Raw genomic sequence first — 17,756 nt, forward strand, 5'->3', positions numbered from 1 at the left:
GTCACGTTGTTGCCGTTTTTGACGACAATGTTTGCCTATATACTACCTTTTCGGGATAATCTAACAAAGCGATCTTGAAGGAAACTTCAAGCCTATTTAAATGTATCTAGGGCATTTACAAACAAAAGTCAATGGAACATCGATGTCTTGTTGTAAGTTGCCGTTAAATGTCAGTGTTTTGTGTTGACGCGCAGTGCGTGAAGAACGGCACCAATGAGGCTCGATCGATGACCATGATGTATGCAATACATTATTTATCCTTACCGTTAATGACACCAAGTTTCCCCTCATGTAGTCATTGTGTGTGTGTCCGTAAAAAGGTTCTTGACAGTCATCCATATTTGGTTTACACTTACGCACAACATTATAAGGGAAGTAAACAGCAAAAGAGGTTTTACTTATATCAGCAAGTTGACATTGTGTACGAGAAACGGTTGACAATAATGATTTTTTATGACATAATAGCTCTAAGATTACGAAAATGAGAAAAAAAAAACTGAAACAAATTACTAAAGTAAAAAGAAAATCCTTTTTAAGAGCATTCTCAAAAAAACTGAACTCTTTCAGAGGAAAGTAAACAAAAAAATATCCCTCGTCAAAGAAATATACAGAAGTTTTTTCTACACGAAATCATATGGAAATTTACCTTGTGAAATCTAAGTTATAACATACTGAGCAGAAATCCAGTCCCATGACTCTGAGTACGTCAAACAAAGCGCTAATTATTTCTCGAAGAGATTTTTTTAGCTTCTTCGAAACCGTGCAAGAACGATGTGCCATTGCATCAGTTTTCTCATTCATGGGATTTGTAAGATATCTAAAGAATTTAGGATACCTAAACCAACCCTTATACATATATAGACGACTGTGCAGAGGAAAACAGTGCAGATTAGAATTCCAGCATCGTAAAATATTTGGTTGAGGAAAAAGGTCACTGCGGAAAACAAAGAGTTAAGTGATTGATTATAAAAAAAAAGGGGGGGGGGAAGTTTCGACCTTCTTGAAGTTCGTCTTCAACTTTTAGTCTTCTTTAAAAGATAAATGTTGAAATGGCTTTGTCTGTCCGTCAGCACGTTTTGTGTCCACTTTTTTTCTTTTTTGTCAGCGCTCAGATCTTACAAATTACTGAGGCCAAAGGTCTGCAAATTGGTACGTTGATAATCCACCCTCCAATCATCAAACATACCAAATTGCAGCCCTCTAGCTTAAGTAGTTTTTATTTTATTCAAAGTTAAAGATAACCATAATCATGCTTCTGACAACGCAACAACACAAGAAACCATGGCCGGGTGAGAGTTTCATTGGCCGCGGCTCATATAGCCTTTTATCGAGACCACCGAAAAATAGATATATTTTTCGGTGGCTTTGGTTATACGATGTACAGAAAATTCTATTGCTCCGAAGAAACTTCGGCGCATTTTTACTTGTTTTCTTAAGCATACAAGACAAACATAAAGGGCGTTTTTTTTTATTATTATTATTATTACACTGGAGGGTAAACATATTTTACAAGAGATGCAATTCTTTAATTGTCACCCATAAAAATTATATTTTGAAAATAAAACCCTTTGCTTTCTTTTATTCTTTTGTGTAAGTGTCTTATGTAACGTGGCATATGCCGTTGTTCATAGAGTATCACAAAAAATATAGATGTAGTAGTATTATGATTATTGCTATCGTTGTAAGGCATTAAATAATTGTCCAATTGCTTCATGGGTTTCCTTCTTAAATAACTAAAGATCATTCCATCAGTCAACAAAATTGCGACTTTTGAATACCAATTCTCGTCACATTTTGTACAATTAAATCTATCAAGGCGCGCTAAAGTAACGTAATGATAAAATCGACAAATCATATATGTTGACCCATATTTCGTCAGTACTAAGAGGTTCAGTGCCAAGATATCAAGGAATTGCAAGAAGAGGCATTTGTTTATTTTGTATAAACAACCTTATATAGTACAACTTCCTTGAGGAATAATGAAAAAAAGCCCTCCTAAGATAGTCTTTTCTCTGGTCTTTTCAGCTGGCTCCTAAGTCGTAAGGTCGCTACTTTCCTGCGTGACATGACGTTCTGCGTGCGATAAACAAAAAATGTCTGCGCACATATTTTCAAATTCGTGTGAGTGTCGAAAATGCATCTCGTTTGAATACTTAGTTTTACCTTATATTTTCAATTCACTATTCCATTTATTGTGATACGCCATTTCAGCAATGCATTGACAAAGAATAGAAAGCCAGTGATGATGTTCGTGGGCGTCATCTTTTAGAACTCCGAAATTTAATCAAGCATTTTTTTTCCGAATGAATGAATTGAACATTATTTACATTATAAGTGAATTTAAAGTAGTAAAACCGAGAAATCAAACGCAATTTCGTACTTCCAACCATTTGAATTCCTCTGAAATAAAGTATGATGGCAAAAAAATTAATATTAGGATAAACGCGTCTTGTTTACTGGCATTGTTATTAATAGAATGCACTTTCATGAACGTATTTTCCTTCCATCGAAAGCGTTCCATTAAATTACGATTCAGACGAGAGCGTTTCTTTATATTTAAATTTATTAATTGGTAAAATATCGATAATTATAGAGTGAGTTTAGATGAAATAATATTCAATGAGATAAATGTGTTAAAATAGTGTCTTTAAATGATGGTTTTTAGGAATAAGAAGTTAAGATGACAAGACGGTCGTAGTGAACACCACTACATAACTCTTCGCCCTTGCGGTCAACAGCGTTACGAGTGGAATTTTGTTTGTGTCATTCTCGGACCTTACACTATTTTGATCGACTTCCCTTAATAATGGAGAAGTTAAAGCAACATTTTGGTAAAATCCGAGTTCCTAGAGCAGGGGACAAAGTGTACAAAGACGAATGTATGTTTTGCTTTGACACGCCGGTGAGTAGCCTACCTATTATTGAAAATTTATTGGTTAACCTTTTTTTCAGGCAACTTTGACCAACTCGTATTTAGGTAGGTAGTACAATACTAATGTTAAAATTATTAAGTTAATTTCAAGTATGATTTATTTTTAGTGTTAGCTAATCAGAGCTTACGATGTTTCTTGAAATCTAGGCTATATAGGTTATCCTTCCCTAGGGCTAGGTAGCAATACCTACTAGCTAATGTTCTTCAGCGTGGACTTACGCTATTCCAGTTCCCTTAGCCTTGGGTAAGTTTTTACGCTACCTATTCCCAATTTCCCATTCCCTTAGGTAGCCTTGGGTAAGTTTTGCACGCTACTATTCCCACTCCCTTAGCCTAAGTAAGTTTTGCATGCTAGCCTAGGTATTCCCACTCCCTTAGCCTAAGGTAAGTTTTGCTTGCTAGGTATTCCCACTCCCTTAGCCAGTTTTGCATGCTAGGTATTCCCACTCCCTTAGCCTAGAGTAAAACACCACATGAACTGGCCAACTCACCGACGATCACGGCTGGACACCCTTTGAAAAAGTACTTAGGTATATAACGCGTCCTGACACCGGAGATGGTCATCAGTCACGAGTTGTTGTTGGTGAGACACGGAGCTAAAGACCTCTACTCTCCTTTCGAAGTACTAGGGTAAAAAACCGTAGGGTCCAGAGTGTACCATGTTCGATCAGCTTGGACAATCCAAAATAAAGTACATTATAACGCGTCCTGACATCAGAGATGGGCATCAGTCGCGACTTGTTGTTGGTGAGAAACGGAAGTAAGTATTTTCTCCAAAGTTAGAAATTAAGGCCAAATTTTAAGATTTAAACAGAGGGTACTGAAAACGGTCTCAAACGTACTGCAAATCTCACCAAAATGCGTTCAACATTTTTACTTACAACTCGAGGTATTTAGAAGATTGACGCCATCTCAATGTTTACGGAGTCGCTTGTGTCAATAAACTAACCATTTCCAGGGATAAATCCGCACACCACTTGTACCCACAGACGCTGGGGCACTTTTATCACAACAATCTGAAAACTTTTCCTCACTGAGTAAACAACTGTTTTGTAGAAGACGACGACGAAGAGTGCACTTCGATAATTTTTTAAATAAATAGTAAAAATCAATATTTTACATATTTATGATGATTAATTTGAAAATATTCGTTATTGAAAAAGTAACTCGATTCTGACTCAAATTTAAGTAATTATTTTTTTGGAATTAGAACGTTCTTTTAAGTCCTGTATTATGACATCACGACATCTTGACTTTCGTACCTATTGTAAATAATTGCTTTACTCAACTTTCTTGCAGAACAGTTTACGTTATTCATGCAAATTATCAGCTCTTCATGTAATTGGTATAATTGTAATGCGCATATATATCTTTATTATTTACTTTTTGGATATATGAAGATGTTTTACTGCCGGATTACTGCTGTAGTGTGACGCAATAGTTTTCGGTCCCTGTGCCTCTGTTTTCGCACCATAAGAAATTGTGGGGCCGAATTTGCAATGACCAGAAAGTCGTTAAAAGAGGAAAGTTAGCATTGAGGGGCATATGTTTTTATTGAGAAAAATACAAATTTATTCAATAGGTAGCTTGTAAAAAATACTTGATTACAAAAAACTTGATTGACAACTAAGCAGCATACCTACTATGGGTTTCAGCGACAGTGCAAGCACGTTTTTGGGCAATACTTATTTCTGTAATGAACACTCGTATCAGAATGAGATTTTGCTATAGTGCATTACACCCAGTGCCGTAATTTATAAGGGTATCGTGAATCACTAATTGTAAAGAATAACGACACTTGTCCTTGTACCAAGAGACAAAAACTCCATTATCCAGAAATGGATACGAACACGCGTAAAAAGCTCCACCTACCCTCTCTCCCCCCCCACAACCGCCACCCCTTTTCTTCTTCGTTCTCTCTCTCTCTCTCTCTCTCTCTCTCTCTCTCTCTCTCTCTTTTCTCCTCCTCTCCTCTCTCCTCTCTCTGTTGCCATTCGGTATGTGTTGACCCTCCAAACTGGGTATAAGACTACACACAAAACATTGAAATTGGTGAAATTAGGCTATGTATTGGAAGTATATATACATAAATATTAAAGCAATTTTATCATTATTGCATTACTATGACAACTAGAATTCATGGAAACAGTTTATAATAATGAAACAGCGTATGTGTGAAGCCTCCACTAATGTGGCAACGATGATTTTGCCATTCTTAGCATGCAAACATTAAAGGTTACATTTATTTCTGGCATACGGTTATTAAAGAAATTCAAAATATAGACTGAAATCAATGAAAAGTGCTAGCAAGAACAAAAAAGCAAAAAAAAAAAAATTTGTATATAATTCACTTATCCGTAGTCGTTCCTCTATGGTTTTTGGCAGCCAGATGTACGAAAACGTTAGAAACATTTGATTGTATCTACAGTATGGCCTCGTTAATCGCGGGGGATAGGGCCCAGAACCCCCCGTAATAAGTAAATACCCGTGTTATCCTGGTACCCCTCTAAAAATTGCTTTAAACTGCCTACTTTAATAATTAACCCACCCAAGACCACTATTTCAATGTTTATAACTGTCTACTTTAGTTCAAGCACCAAATATGTCTTCAACTATCACCTTAAACTAAATTCAAGACAGTTTCAAAGTTATTCTTTCCTATCTTCAATTTCCCCTTCATCAGATCAGCAAACAAAAGTATAATTACCTAACAATTCCTTTCTATTTTCATGATTTGGCTGCTGCACCAAACTAAAAGTACATAGTAGTACTATATCTATTTTGTGAATGAACATATTTATGATAAAAAAAACATGATTTACTGTAATGATTACAGCACCCAACTATAATACTATTAATGTATAAACAGCAAAATACAGCAATAAAAATCTATTTTTGTCTTTTGTTTACGTTTAGAATCAGCTGATGCACGTTTATTACTGAAAGAATTATTTTGGAAAACAATTTAGTTGCTAAAAGAAACTAATTTTTTTGTACATGCAACTTCCCCGGCAGATATATACAGGGGGTCCTCGAGTTACGACGTTGATCCGTTCTTAAGATGCGTCGTAACACGATTTTCAGCGTAAGTCGGAACATTGAAAAATACTACATGATTTAATGTAAATACCTATCAATAACAACGAGAGAACATTTCCTTACCTTTATTAATTTGATTGGCTTGCACACTGGAGAGGAAGCTGCGGTGCTGGAGAGACTGGGGGAGGTTAGTGAAGAGAAAAAGAACCTCCAGAAGTTGCACCAATAACCTTTCCATTTCAATTATTAGACCACTACGCTGCTTAGTTATCACTGTCGCTTTCATAGGAGCAGATCCTTTCACATGTTCAACGATGCGCTCTTTATCTTTGATAATGGTAGCAACGGTCGAACGGCTAAGGCCAAGCGAGCGGCCAATGTTTGTTGGCGTTTCTCCCTTCTCAGATCGCTTTATAATGTCCACTTTAATTTCCATGGTGATGGCCTTTCTTTTCTTCGATGCACTACCATCAGAAGAGTCCGCCTTGCGCTTGGGAGCCATAACAAAGAGCAAAAAGTTACAAAAACGATACAACACGAGGGAGAGAGAGGCAGTGTAAACAACCAAAATGGCGTATGGGCGAGGAATGAGCGTAGCGAAGCGACGCCGTCCTCTCCCCCACAAAGCGTATTCTTCCGCCGTGCGCCCGGAACTAGTTCGCGTTTGTTTACGTTGCTTACGACGCTAAACCGCGTAAGACGGAACGACGCAAAATATTATTTTTTATATTTTTATGGGGGCGCGTTCGTAACCACGAAACATCGTAAGTCGAGACCGGCGTAACCCGAGGACTTACTGTACTTAGCTTATGTCTCTGACGTCCGACAGAAATTCGAATTGTTCCGATACGTAATACAAACCATCGGTCCTTTAACAATAGGAAGTAGCTAGCGGCAGCTGGAACGGTCGTAAGCTTCGAACAAGGGGAGAACGGTAGTTAACTGCTTGTCCGACAGTCGCGCGCCGCGCGACTGGGAGGTAAACAAATCACTTTTGCTTTCGGCCGCGGGTGTGAAGGAACGCTGGTCGTCATCGCTCTCTGCCCGCATTCATAAAATCGTCGTATGCTTTTGGTTTATATTGTGTTTTCTACTAATGGTTTGTTTGACTTGAAAATGAAACTGTAAGTACACTGTTTTCATTTTCATTACTTAATTATGAACCGCTCGCGCCGAGTCATGTATTTGGGCGAAAGGGTGTAATTGAAAAATGTAAGTACTTTTTTCATTATATTTTTTGCCCTGTGCGTTCGTTACCGAGAGTGTGATTGCGCTCGGCACGAACTTTTAATTTTGTATAATAGAATGCAATGAAAGTGGATTCGCAATTGCAATATTCTTTTCATTTTCTTTTATTGATTGCATGAATTTAATCTGGATCAATTTTCGTTCTTACCCGGGAATTGATCCTTACGATTTTTATGTCCACGATTTTTTTTTGTGAAATGAAATCGCAAGTGCAGTATTCTGTTTCATTTTTCCATATATATTTTATGATAGCATCATATTATTGGATCAAGTTTCCGTTCTTACCCGGGAATTGATCTTTTTCTCCAAGTTCTATGAGTGAATCGCAAGGGCAGTATTGTTTCATTTTCATATTACTTTTCACTGCTGTGCGGGGGTGGGGGTGGGGGGAAAGCGAAGGTCTGCCAGGAAGTCGTCGGAAAGCTCTCCCGCGACTCCCTTGGTAGCCGATTCTTCGTCTTCCTTCCTGCCCCCCGCTCAGCTTCTTCATTGTATTTGTATTTGGGGGTCTTCCTTGCGTTCGGGGTGGGGTCATGTCTTCCCCCCGTGCGTGAGGGAACCCCTCTTACTAATCTATCTATGTTACCGCAGGTGCTACATCCGTGGGAGACGACCTTGGATGTAGATGTAAGATCCTTCACGAGGTTGTACTCGTTGTCGGGGGCGAGAGTGCTCCCGCAACGAGCCCTGTGTAACGTGTATGCATTCGTCAGAGGCGCAGTGGGTGCTGTACGAGGACACAAGAAGTCATCGGAAAGTCCAGTGACTCCTTTGGTAACGGACGTCCAGTGTACTCGGGGTCTTCCGTCCGCTCTGGGTGGGTTCTCTCCCCCACCGGCGCGAGGAAGCCCCTCTAACTAACCCCGACTGTTGCTTCCTTCCGCAGGTTTGCCATCAGCGAGGACGACCTGGGACAGGTGTGGGAGTCGCTGGGACTGCAGGGTTTGATTCAGCGGTTGGCGGGGTCGGCAGTGGTCACTCATGATACGGTAACCACTACAACAACCACAATCTCGACACCAGCATAGGAGAGGTCACCGCACCTGGTGTACACACCACATGTCATGTCGGTAAAAACCACCCACGGCTGCAATCCAGAACCAATTCCTGCCGTGCCAATCAGGACGGTGCCACCGCCACCACCTGGGTTCTTTGTATTGCCGACCCCGGACTGCCGCTGCCCAAAGAGTACCCCCCTGGACCTGCGCCAGTGCCGAGGATGACGGTAGCTGCCGACAGGACGCCTGTCTCTCCTGTGGTACCTGCCGTGCCTGCCGTACCTGTTGCTGTCCCAGTGCTCCATTCCCTTTCAGATCAGGTGCCTGCTGCTCATTCACTTGCAGATGTTCCTGCTGTTCTCCGGACCTGTTCCTGTTGTTCCTGCTGTTGGTGATGCTGTCACAGTCTCAGGTCTTTCCGGACAGGTGCAGTCGGGCCCTGTTGCTTCGGCAACTGCCCCGGCTCCGCCTCCCTGGATGGAAGACCTGACAGTCTGTCCTGCGGAGCCTGGCGAAGAAGAAGAAGGAGAAGGAAGAAGGGGTGTCGTCGTCGTCTTCGCGTCTTCTTCGTCGTCCGCTGCCTCTCCTTCCCCTTCGACTTCTAAGGCAAACACCGCCGAAGAAGAAGAAGGTTGCCTCCTTCCCCCTAAGAAGACTCCTCGGGATCTTCTAAGGGCCCGGCTCGCTCAGGCGAGCTGGGGAGCTCTTTCTGCTGGTCCTCCTGTTCCTTCGGGAACGGGGCCCGTCGCTTCTTCTGCAAAGAAGAAGTCGACGGGGACCAGAGGGCACCAGCCTCGGCTGGTGCAGTCCTCAACCTGGCGTGACTAGCCGGGTGTCTAGCCCCGCTTAAAACCAGGTTCCGTCTCGGCCGCTTCTCGTTGCGCGATGAAGCACCGAGTGGACGCTCTTCCAAGAAGACCGTCCAGCCAAAGTTTTGACGCCCGAGCTCGCTCGCCGTCAAGACAGCGGCGCGGAGCAGAAGACTGGCGAGAGTCGTGCACACGACTCTCGCCAGGCCAGTGGACGCTCTCGCAGCGATCAAACTGGCTGCTCGGGCTAACGTGACGTCGCTGATCAGCCACGGGTTGAGGCGAGGAAGGAGTCCCCGCGGCCGCCGGTACCAGCCACGGCTGGTAACCAGCGACTCGACGCGCCGAGAGGACGCTGGCCGGTCTCGACTGCGATACAGAGCCTAGCAGGTCACCCCGTCCGCCGCTCCCGATGAACCGGACCGGGCGGAGGGGATCGGTGACCAGCGGCAGCTCGCCTGACGCTAGAGATCGGTCTCGACGTTCTCAGCGAGCCAATCGCCCCAGGCGAGCGGTAAGGCTAGGCCTGCTGCTCGACCGTCACCGCGGGTTGACGATCAGCAGCAGCCCTCCACGCACGCTGGTCCTGCCAGCGAGCGAGGGGGGAGCGTCAGGTCTGCCTCTCCCATAACGGGTTGAGGCGAGGAAGGGGTCCCCGCGGCCGTCGGTACCAGCCACGGCTGGTACCAGCGGCTCGACGCGACGAGAGGACGCTCGCCGGTCTCACCGTGACAGCGAGCCTAGCAGGTCACCTGACGCCGCTCCCACGGGACCACGCGGGAAGACGTAACCAGCAACAGCTCGCCTGACGCTAGAGATCAGCGTCGACGTTCTCAGCCAAGCCTCTCGCCTCAGGCGAGCGGCAAGGCTAGGCATACTGCTCGATCGCCACCGCGGGTTGCGATCAGCAGCAGCCCTCCAAGCACGCGGGTGCCTGCCAGCGAGCTAGGGGGGAGCGTCAGGTCTGCCTCTCCTGTACCTTCAAACCTCCTCGGGCTACGACCGGGAGGAGCGAGGTACCTATGGAGTGATCGCGAGAGGTGCGCCGCTCGCGACCCCGCTATGACGCCGTATGGACCAGGCACGGTTTCTAGGACCGACCAGGAACATACGCGCAATTAGCTGAGGCGACCGTCAGGGGTCTGCCGCTCTTCCTCCTTCTGAAGGAGGAGTATCTAGGGATCTGTTCTTGTTGGAGGGACTGGACGGTCCTACTCCGCAAGACGCGGTTACTCCCGAGATACAGAGGAATTTGCAGAAGTCATTAAGCTGATTCGTCAGCATAATGACCCTGCGGAAGGATTGCCGCTCCCACCAGCAGAGCCCACGTCTCTGCTCGAGTCGTTTGGGGGCCCGAGAGGGAACCCAAACCGACGGTGGGTCTGCCGCGATCGGAGCTTGCCGATTCTGTCTCGAACCAGTGTCTCTCGTCTCCGGGACAAGAAGGCTCTCTCAGTTCTGGCCGCTCGATCAAGCTACTTCCACCTCCTCTACTGCGACCAGCGGCGTTTTTCTACGTGTCTTCGGACACCGTATTTAAATACTCCTTCGGTCCTCCTGAGAGGTTTCGACCTCGACGAGGACTGGAATGAGTCGGAGGACGGTATCGGCTCTCTCTGTCAGGTGTCGATCAGCCCCACCCAGACGACGTTCACTAGTGGCGGCAGACCCTTACCTACAGTGAGAGTTCGTAACCCTCCGCGGGGGAAAACGTTTTCTCCTGGACGATACGGTTTCCCAGACTCTGAGAGGCCATCGCCGCAAGGCGATGGCTGCTCCTACTCTTCTCCAACTGCTAGTTCCACTGGGAAGGCGAGCGAGTATCCAATTCCTTCCCCATTCCCTCCCTCCTTACGGCTACGAGGGAAAGGGGAAGGATCCTACAGAGATTTCTTTGTAGGATCCCACGTTCGGGACTGCGCTACGGAGGGACCTTCGGGTCCTACCTGACGTAAGCCCCGGTCGTTGAGGAGGAATCCTGCTACATTCTCGATTTCCACGGGAAGCGAGGAGACCACCAGCCGATATCGTTTGGACGGAATTCGTCGGTTGGGGTTTCGCAGATGCTTAGAATTTCTACGGAAATTTCTTAGCGAGGCATTCAGGAGGGCGTGTTCGAGTTTTTTTACGATCTTCAAACACTTACGCGAAGACCACGGTCCAAAGTGAGCGAGACGAGAATCCCCGATATGTTACACGATAATCGGGAACCTCGCTATGCTCGAATTCCTGGAATTTCTAGCATTGTGAAGAAGACTGCTGCTGAAAGAAACTATCTCACAGTAGGCGACCAACCTGGAATAGAGGAGATCGGACGGGAATATCCAGTTTGGCTTGAACTACGTCTTAGTATTCTGCTTCACCATTGAAGCTTTCCTTCGAGAGGAAGACTTCTCCTTCACTCTCTTTGATAGAGAACGAAGGTGGTCGATCTCCAATCCTTATTGTTGTTTTCTTGAAGGAAAGAATTTAGGATGAGATCGTTGTTCAGAATCCTACAAATATACTACGTATATTAACCTCGCGACATGATTCTGCTAAGCAGTTGAATTGTCCGAGGGTAGGCGCATATCCTAGTTATTCTACGGATTGCGACTTAGACGAGAGTATTCTAATGGAACTGCAACTCGGGGTTGCCTGCAACCTCCCAGGAGTTTTCAGTTTCAATTTTATATACTTATGGTTTTGTCACGACAACACCATTTCAACTTTTATATTTACCGAAATTCGTTTCGCCTAAATATAATTGCCCGAGCATATCTTTTTATGCTCGGTAGTTCTAAGCCGAACGCATTCCTTCGTGGAATAATGGATTACCTGGCAACTCAGGATGACGAGTCAGCAGCTCCAACCACTGCGTATTGAACTGCCTGATAGCAGCCCAGTATCAGCTGGGCCTCCGAGATTCACGGTCATGTAGCTCTCTCTCCCCTGCTTGATTGACTACCGAACCGTATCTCTGCCTAACAATCATGGACTTAGGTCTCTGATTAACGGGGATTCTCGCGAATAATGCAAGAAGGACCATCTACTGCGGTGACGCTAGATTCCATCGCCTTCGACATTGCGAGAATTTTCAACAGAGATATCTCTTGGACTCTTCATCTTTCTGGTTTACCAGCACTGGTAACAGAAGTCTGTACAAGTCTCCCGCTGCATCGCACTGCGATAATGCGAATGATTTTGCAGACATCTGAGTTTGTCTTCAAAATATCTCGTATTCGTAGGTGTACAATTGCTTCATTGTTCAACCCGAATTACAAGATGTGTCAGAAGACATCGATCTCTCTCCGACCTGACAGCTCTACCTCCAAATGTTCAGCCCATGAGAAGCAGTTCTTCAGGCGTCTTTCACCTGTGTTTTCATTACCGAAGAACGCCCCGCTTTCATTGCAACTACGACTTCTCACCGGACAGCAATGAAATAGCGGTTAGCGTTTTCAGTCATTTGTAAGCACAGGTTATGAATCTTGAGATCCTTCTCTCGATTCATATGTGAAGACGTAGGTTGCATTCATATCTACCTTCGTCTTCAACGGTACATAGTGTTGTTTCTCCTTAGCTGAGATTCAACAAACATGAGATGTTTTACCTTCAGGGACCTCGGTCTCTAGAAGGCAATTGACTTTCGCCTGTTGGGTACATGCCTTAAGAGAATCATCACCTCGCTGTCCGGCATTGGTGACAAACAAATACATCATTTGTTTGTCTCTCGGCATAACCCTTTAAAGGCGAAGGTCACGTGACTTACTCGGATGCTTTGACAACTTGCCTCCTACCGAACGCAGTCAGTCGGCAGCTGTCAGAGCGCCCGAGTCAGTTACGAATTACGCTGTTGACTTAGTTCGGTTGTTACACAGCAACATTACTTCGTTTTAATAGCTTGTCACAGTACCCATACCATTGACACCCACCATGGAGTGTCGGTGTCCTATCCACTACCGAGAACTTCGCTGCAATGGGGATGGAGGAGGCGAGAGACTTCGTTGCTAACGGACAGACCAGTATGGTACTGGACATCACCGAAGTAGAGAAGAGGGATAGGTCATGCGACTATTTCCTTCTTTTCCTCTGAGGAACTGCATGACTTCTCTGCGAAGTCAGGCACCCAGGGGATGGGGATCCGTGACGCTCGATTTCGTACCGAACTTCGTAGCGAAGACTCAGAACCCTTCGGTCCCTGACGATTGGTTCGAGTCGTTCACAATCCCCCCTCCCTAATGGACTTCACCGCCTCGATGCGAAGGAGATGCTGCCTTGTCCACAAGAACTTCTCCTTGGCGCAGGTACTGAAGGCAGGGTCTGGTCCAACCAGACCACATGCCCTTCCTTCTACCTTCGGGATATTGCCCACAGGTCCTTGGATCTTTTTTCCTTTGGGACCCGTGGTTGGCTGCTCAACACGTTGTGGTAGCGAACCCAGACCCTTGCAGGCTGAACAGCATCGAGTCCTGGTTGTGACCGTAAGAATGGATGGTGAATGAGAGTGTGACTGGCTCCTCTTCCCATCTTTTTCTTCCCCTCTACCTGTGGTTAGAGGGGACACGGTCGTCACCCTGCTGGATAAGGACAAGATGCAGGTGAGCTACTCACAGAGCCCCATCCTATCCCTTTCACTAGGGATAGGAGCATATTATCCACCACTTCCTCCAACAAGGGGGTAGGAAGTGGATGCCAGCTTGAGACAACCCATACTTTATGTTGCCTCTTGCAAACAGGAACAAGTTCTTGCTTGCTGGTACGAAGAGATACGCTTGCCTCTCTTCTTAGTACTCGGCCCAGAGGTCTGACCATTTGATCCTGCGGTGCACACCCCCGATCAATCGGACAGAGGCTTGGATCCCTCCCTCGCTCTTACGACCACCAGGGAGGCATTCCAGGGATGGACGAACACCAGTCTGTTCATCAAAAGACTCAGATTCCTCCCACCACCGAATTGAGTCTTCCTATTGTTAAAGGACGATGGTTTGTATTACGTATCGGAACAAATGACAATTTGTCGAAAATTGCATTTTTTCCTAACTATACAAACCTGAGGTCCTTTACATATAGTCCCTCCTCATGCCCACCACCCCTCACTCTGCGTATTTTGCATGGGGCCAAAAAGCAAAAGTGATTTGTTTACCTCCCAGTCGCGCGGCGCGCGACTGTCGGACAAGCAGTTAACTACCGTTCTCCCCTTGTTCGAAGCTTACGACCGTTCCAGCTGCCGCTAGCTACTTCCTATTGTTAAAGGACCTCAGGTTTGTATAGTTAGGAAAAATGCAATTTTCGACAAATTGTCATTTTCGCGGCACACGCTGCAGGTAGGTCAGGTGATCTACCCCCCTGCCGCTGGGTGGCAGGAATAGGAACCATTCCTGTTCTAGAACCAGATTTTCTCTGTCGCGGTAGTGTCAACATATGTTGTTGCTACCTCCTGACTTGATTTTCGTTTTTTCATCGCCATCGATCTTCTGGGCTGTCTTTTGCAGGAAGTACTGGGTCTTTGGTTCGGCATACGCTTTTATTAACTTTTTAATGAATTTGGCTTCGAAAATTTCGAAGAATATATGACGTGTACTACCGAAATTTTCGGTAGACACTCACATAGTTTGCAAGAAAGGGAAATATTAATATTTATTCATTAATACGTGTAATAAGTGTTAGAATTGATTGAGGAAATATACTGACTTCCTACTTTAGGGAGTCAGTAAAGCATGTAACTAGATACGTTTCTTTTAAAAGTTTTTTGGAAACTCGTACTAACGAGCAATTAGAGTATTAACAGTACTAGTAGTGTTGCATCCTCATCACCTTCTTACTTCGCAGAAACTTCAAATTCATAATTGCAATTTGAAGACAAGGATTGTGGCTCAAAATGCGAGTTATTGAAAGGTAAGAAGTGATTACTAGTGTTCCCCATTGCAGTGGAGGGTGCGTCTGATCGGCTCTGTCTCGCTCCCAGGCCTAGACCTCTTTCAAGCTCCCAAGCCCAGGGGAGAAGGAATGTCGAAAGCCGTAAGGAGGTTTCAGAGAATCCCCACCGGTCAGGCGTCCCCTCAGCAGGTTCTGTAGAGCGTCCCAGACTGCCAAGGGTAGCCATTGAAAAGGCATCCTTAAAAAAGTGCGTCTCTTCATCTTACATCCGAAAAGACGAAAAATGTATATGTTTTGATGATCTAGCGCGTTCTCTGAAAACTAAGAGAACACTGAGCAAGAGCCAGCCAGGAACTTAGGAAGCCGCGTTCTAGCAAGCTAGCGTGAGCCACGTTCCAACAGCCAGCAGCGAGCCGCCGCGTTCTAGAAAATTTTTCTTGGCGCAAGGTGCCTTCAAAGAGACGAAGCGCCAGCCTGGCGCAAAACAGACGGCTAGAGCAAGGAGCCTTATAGTAGTACAGTGGCAATCAGAACGATCCTTCCATTGAACGTTTCCGGGCAAGAGGCTTTTTCTAAAAGGGGTCTAGTAGGCGCTCGGAACTATCAGGGCGCACGGGACCTTCCACGCAAGCGAACGCTCCAGGAGCGAGTCTCCTTTCTAGCGTGCGGAACATTCCAGGCGCGCGGAACTATCCAGGCGCTAGGCGCAAGGAGCCAGGCGCCAGAATATTCCAAATCTTCTTAAGACGAGAGAGTCAGTCGCGAGGCTCCTCTTTGAGTTTTTAACTTGAGCAACTTTCCCCCCCTGGCAAAGGTGCAAGATGTCGCACAGGCGGCCGTCGCGTTTGTCAGAAGGATTCTGATACTAAGAGAAGCCATTTTTATTGTAGTGTCTTACCGAACAATTATAGAGCCGTGATTTCCACGAGCGGCAGGATACTAAATTCAAATTTAGCGCGTCGGCGTCGCCAACACTGGTGGTGATGACGTCATCTCCCTCCACTCGCGGGAGACAGGTACAACTGCCCAGGTGAATCCAATTCTTTCCTGCCGGCGTCCGGTGAACATCGGTGGTCGGTGCGGTTGGATGACTTTGCTTCGCTTTTTTCTTGTGGAATTGATCTTCGGAATTGGTGAAGTACTCTTTTTTTGGCGTGTTGTTATTTTGCTTTTATTTAGGCGTTGCATGTCGGATTCTAGTCGTCGGGATTAGGTTTTGCATCTCAGGATGTAAAACTAGATTATCAAGTTAGAGTATGATTCTCACACTAAATGTTGTTAAGTGTAGGGGACAGGTTTGTTCAGCAGATCGAACATGTAACGAGTGTAGTGATTGGACTGATTCTCAATGGAAGTTTTTAGTTCATACTCGGAGAAATTAGCTAAAGACAGAATTAGAAAAGCAGCGCTTAGGGAAAGTAGACTTAGCTCTGCTTCGTCTTGCGATGCATCTGTTCCTTCTGTTTCTCTCAAATTGTTATGTCTCCTTTAACTACACCTCCTATTCCTCCTACTAATCCCACTTCTCCGGCTTCCCGTGTAGTTTCTTCCGACACCATTGCCAGTCTGGAATCGAGGTTAGATCAGAAATTTTCGGTACTAGCGAATACGGTTTTGCAACTTGGTAATTCAGTTAAGACGTTTTTGGAGAAAGCGGCTTCAGGTAAGAGTGTAGTTGAGGGTGCGTCTGTCTGTCCTGACACGTCTCCTAGACAAGGTCACTGTCCAGCTCCCCCGCACCGGGGAGAAGACATACCGGAAGTCCAGGGAGTCGATCGGATTTGCCCACAGACAGGCGCCTCTCTTGTTGAGCCTGTTGCGTCTCAACAGGCTCGGTTAAGCGTTGGAAAGGTGTTGCGGTCAGACGCCTTTCGAATGATTCAAGCGATTCGTCTCCGGTCGCGCGGCGCTCTGCGAGATTCGCCGTTTTCGCGTCCCTTAAAGAGGCGTTCAGGCACCGATTCTTCGCCTCCTCCAGTCAAGTGTATAAGGAGCCTGAGAGTAGGGTTGCGCCGCGGCCGTTAGCGGCTCGTTCGTCGCCTCAATCTGTGCTTTTTCGGCTCCATCTACTAGTAGAGATTGTGGTTTTAGCGCTGTAGCTAGCAGTTCTAAGGGTGTTTCTTTAGCGCTTTTTTCGTCTGTTACGCCTGATGCGCCTGTTTCGCCTCAAATTTCGGCGGCTCAGAGCGAGGCGCAAGTAGTTTTTCCGCCTCCTGCTGAACATTTAGGCTCTTCCAAGCCTACGTTAACTGTTTTTGATTCGTCTCTGGCGCCTTTGCGCAAGCAGTTAGAGATGTTAACCAACTGGATGAATGAGTCCAAGGGTGGTTCGAAACCTTCAGATCCGGTTGTAGTTCCGTACTTCTTCGGCGGTATCGGAGAATGAAGAAGAAGTAGAGGAGGAGGATTCTCATCACCTCTCGTGTATTCACGTCTCCTTAGATTTCTTCTGGTATCTTATCCAGATTATTTTGAGAAAGCAGCTCCGCGCTCCCCACTTTTTTCGACTTTTTTGATGAGGAGGAAAACTTCAGACCCTCTCTCCAAAACTAGTTCTATCTAAAGCGGTTAGACATTCGTTGAAAGAGACTGAAAAATGGATGTCTATGAAAGAGACTTAGGGAAGGCTCTTTTTGCTTACCCTCCCTCTAAGTTGCTTCGTAAGAGGTATAGGTTTTATGTAACTGGGGAAGCTCCTTCTCTGGGAGTTTCTGCCTCCTCCCAGGGAGACTTCTCCAGTTTAATCGACTCCTCTGAAGATCTGCTTTCGCCGCAGCGAAAGTTTTCTTTACAGCGCCTGAGTTGGACCACGTTGTAAAGAATCAATTTAAACTTTTGGAAGTCTTTAGCTTCCTTGATTGGACTATTGGC

General features: G+C 45.6%; 1 protein-coding gene across 1 annotated transcript in view; it reads left to right on the plus strand.

Annotated features, from left to right (window-relative positions):
- Positions 1-2,700: 2,700 nt before the first annotated feature.
- LOC135224423 (ubiquitin carboxyl-terminal hydrolase 5-like) overlaps positions 2,701-17,756 on the plus strand; it is an 85,083-nt gene continuing 70,027 nt past the window's right edge. Inside the window, exon 1 of the mRNA XM_064263408.1 lies at positions 2,701-2,902. Within this exon, the coding sequence (XP_064119478.1) occupies positions 2,807-2,902 (96 nt within the window). The 5' untranslated portion in view covers positions 2,701-2,806. The remainder of the gene's footprint in view (positions 2,903-17,756) is intronic.

Source organism: Macrobrachium nipponense, chromosome 12, assembly GCF_015104395.2.
Source record: "Macrobrachium nipponense isolate FS-2020 chromosome 12, ASM1510439v2, whole genome shotgun sequence".
Classification (NCBI taxonomy): domain Eukaryota; kingdom Metazoa; phylum Arthropoda; class Malacostraca; order Decapoda; family Palaemonidae; genus Macrobrachium; species Macrobrachium nipponense.